We start from the raw sequence: 3,753 nt of genomic DNA, 5'->3' as shown, positions 1-3,753 counted from the left end.
GGAGGACGAGGTGAACTGGACGCTGCTTCCATTTGGGGCTGAAGCGTCCCTGGGTGGTTTGTATCCATGCGAACCATGCAGCAACTTGGGTTTGTTTTGTTCTTTCTAGAACAAGAGTTATTTATTTACAATACATTCATGCCTTCGTGCAACTGGACACTCCTGCTGTGTTTGCAGTGAGGAAGGCACAAGGGGAGCACTTGTCTTCCCACTACATACAGGACCAATAAATCCACATAGACACAGATCATCCTGCAGAAGAAGGTGATCTCTCTCTCTTTCTCTCTTTCTCACTCCCAAGTTGAGCCATCCTTGGGTCTTTTATTGGATCCTTCATTTTCTCCCATCAGCTATGCAGTGCACAATCACACCAAGCACAGCAAGTTAGGGCTAGGCAAAATGAACAAAAGGTATGTGTTGGGGGAGGGGAGAAAAGAAGGAGGAGGAAGAGGAGAAGAAAGACAATAAAAGAAAAAAAAAACCCTCCACTCACAGCTTTTGGCCACAGTTTGGTGAGTGGATAGGTGCAAGGTAGCTTTAGATGGGCTAAGCTCCATCCCTTGTTGTGGTCCATTCATAACAGTGGACAAGACAGATCAGGGGAAGGGAGCTTTGAACCACTGGAAGGAAGTTGAGGTTGCTAGCTGCTGAAGTTGAATTGATTGCCCATATGTGATTTTATTATTTAATTGTAATATTTGTATGTCCCCACTCTTGCATCTTAGTCTGATAGGGAGTGAGAGCCACAATCATAAACTCGATGGGCTCCATCTGTGTTATAAGGTCCATTGTGCCAATAGGAGGAGTCACAGACTGTCTGTAAAGAGTTGATTTCAGATGCAGATGAGTTGGCATCCCTCCTCTTGGAGCGCTTTCGATTCCTCAAGATAAAGACCAGCATGCCTACCACTGTGAAGGCAGAAGTGACAAAGACCAACAAAAGACCAGGCACTAGCACTGAGATGGAGACCCTGCTGGTCTCCAGATAGGAGTTGGAGTGAGTCCCAGTCTCAGCCAATCCAGTGCTGTTCTTATGGGTGGAACTCAAAGTGGGCAAGGCTTTGAGTTGAGGGCAAATGGCCTCATTTGAAAGAGTTTCAAAGTCCTCCTTGAAGAATTCTTCTGGAGTCTCACATCTCAGGTCACTCATCATCACTTTGGGCCGCAACATTTCCACCCACTGTTTGAAAGGGACAATGGGGCATTGACAGTCCCACGGGTTGTCATGTAGATCTATTTGAGTAATAGAAGTGAGCTGGTCCAGCACACCTGCCACTGGCAGGTACAGGAAATAGTTGTTGTGGATGCTGAGTTTGGAGAGTGAGACCCCAGCAAATACATCAATGGGGAGGGACCTCAGAAGGTTGTTATTCAAGATGAGAACCCTCAACTTGGGCATGGCATTAAATGTCCCTGGCATGATGAGCTGAATGACATTAAATTCCATGTTTAAATACTCAAGGTTTTGTAAGCCATTGAACTTCTCCCGAGACAGAATGTCCAAATAGTTATTGTCCATGTAAAGCCACACCAGCTCTAAAAGGTTCTTGAAAGTATTGTTCTCCATCGTGGCTATGTTGTTGTTTCCCAAGTCCAAGAGGTTGAGCTTCCGGTAATCCACAAAATGTGACTTTCGAATGGTATGGATCTTGTTCCCCCTTAGGAACAGTTCGTGCACATTGGATGGCTTGGGTTTCAGATCCACCAGACTGCTGACATTGCCATCATTGCAATTCACCTTGAATCCTCCAGGAATCTGGTGGCAAGTGCAGGTGGGAGGGCAAGGCGTGCTGGTTGAGGACTTGGCTTTCACACTGAGGGTTGAGCCAGCCACTGTAGGCCTGGTCTTGATTTGCCAGTTGACTGGGATCTTTGTGCCCCCATGAGGAGCAGAAATGGATGTGGCAGGATCTTCCTTACCATGGATCTTAAAAGGGGTTGGAATGGGACCAGGATCACAAGTCTCCTCTTCTGCAGGGGGAGCAGCTAGACTGGAATCCACTCGGTTTTTCCTACACAACTCTTGCTCTGTGGTCTCATTTAAATCCTTGCCCTGTAACCTAGTTGGGGCTTCACAGATCACCCGGCCAATCAATGCATTCTTGGGGATGTTCTCTAGCCATTCCTTCAGAGAGAGCAGATCACAAGTGCAGTCCCATGGGTTATCCTCCAACAGGATCTCAGCAATGCCTGGGATCTGCTCCAAAACATCCTCATAAGGCAAGGTTTTCAGGCGGTTGCCCCGCAGGTCAAGGTGGGTGATTGGCACGTACTGGAACACATTGGCAGGCAAGATGCTGATGAGATTGTCATTGAGAATCAGCACCTCCAGTTTGTTTAAGTCCCGGAAGGCCCCGGGATCAATATCCCTCAATAAATTAAAATCAGCCTGGAGGTATTCCAGATCATCCAACCCCAAGAAGGTCTGTTTGCGAAAGGATTTGATCTTGTTGTTGTTGATGTGCAGCCGCTTCACCAGCTGCAGCCCCAGGAAAGCCCCAGGCACGATTTCGTGCAAGCCGTTATTTTCCATGTGCAAGCTGACTGCATTGTAAAAGTTAGCGAACTCATTGGGGAAAAGCCGAGTGAGGGAATTACCATGCAGGAACAAATGGTAAAACTGGGAAGTGGGGGCCGAGAAACGTTGCAGGCTGGTGAAGCCCTTTTTCTCGCAGTCGACGTGCAAGTCGCCTTCGATCTCGGTGCACGAGCAGATTTTCTCTTTGCAAACGTCCCCTGTCACATTCCCGGCAGCGAAACAAAGAGACGTCTCCAGCAATAGAATCCAAAGCAGCATTTTTAAACAGAGCGAGTCATCCCCGATTTGGAGCACACAGAGTAAACTGCAAGGCAAAAATCCTCTCTCAAGCTGGAGCCCTGTCAAATTTCTTCCAGGCATGGAATGTCCGAACCATTGCCAAAACGGAGGGAACGGTGGGGGCTGGGGGAGCGGACTCGGGGGAGAAAATGGAAGGGGGGGGGCAAGAAGAGAAAGAGAGAGAGAATGTCGTTGGCTAGTGAATAGATAATGAAATGGTGGGGGAGGCGGGATATTTGGAGGGTTGGGGGCACTGTCTCGTCTCCTTCTAGCCCTCTCTTTCCCCACAAACACTGCAACAGCCCGGACTCCGCTCAGCGATCATATCCACAAACTATCCAGGCACGTACTGCGAAACACAAGAAGGAAAAAAAAGTTGAAGACCCGCCTTCATCACCTCCACCCCCAGAAAGCCCCCTTCCTCCTCTTTCCCCCAAAGAAAAACGAAGTCGATTTCCAGCCGCAGCTTCGGCTAAGCAACCATCTCACTAGCAATCGGCAGAAACAGCAGCAGCAGCCGCTGCATTGGCAGGAGAGAGGCAGGGCTGGGCGAGGAGCGGTGGGAGAGGCGAGCTTCCCGTGTGCATGGCTTGGCTTCGGACTGACCTTGCTTTCTTTCTCTCCCTCTCTTTCTCGCTCGCAAGGCTGGCCACCGGGACTGCTGCTTCTGCTGTTGCCGCTGGATGCCCGGGAGACCCCCCTTTAGGTGCTGTCCAGTTCCCCTTGGTGCTGAAATCACGCCCCAGTTAACGACTGGATGGCAAACCAATGGCGCTGCGAAAATTCTGCAATCGCTGCGTTTTTGTCCATTTCTCTCCCTTACCGCGCTCCCTTGCGTCTCTCGCTCGCTCCTCGCTCGCTTTTCCCCGTCTTTCCCGGCTGGCTGGCTTGCTCTCCCTCTTTTCTTCTACTCGTCTTCCGAGCAGCACACTTAC

General features: G+C 49.7%; 1 protein-coding gene across 1 annotated transcript; it reads right to left on the bottom strand.

Annotated features, from left to right (window-relative positions):
* Nucleotides 1–721: 721 nt before the first annotated feature.
* On the bottom strand, nucleotides 722–2,797 carry SLITRK1 (SLIT and NTRK like family member 1). The gene has a single exon (XM_044450379.1). The coding sequence runs from the start codon at nucleotides 2,795–2,797 to the stop codon at nucleotides 722–724; it is 2,076 nt and encodes a 691-aa protein (XP_044306314.1).
* Nucleotides 2,798–3,753: the final 956 nt, after the last annotated feature.

Source organism: Varanus komodoensis, unplaced genomic scaffold (assembly GCF_004798865.1).
Source record: "Varanus komodoensis strain SLA01 unplaced genomic scaffold, ASM479886v1 scaffold65, whole genome shotgun sequence".
Taxonomy (NCBI): Eukaryota; Metazoa; Chordata; class Lepidosauria; order Squamata; family Varanidae; genus Varanus; species Varanus komodoensis.
This window is presented reverse-complemented; position numbering and strand designations above follow the sequence as displayed.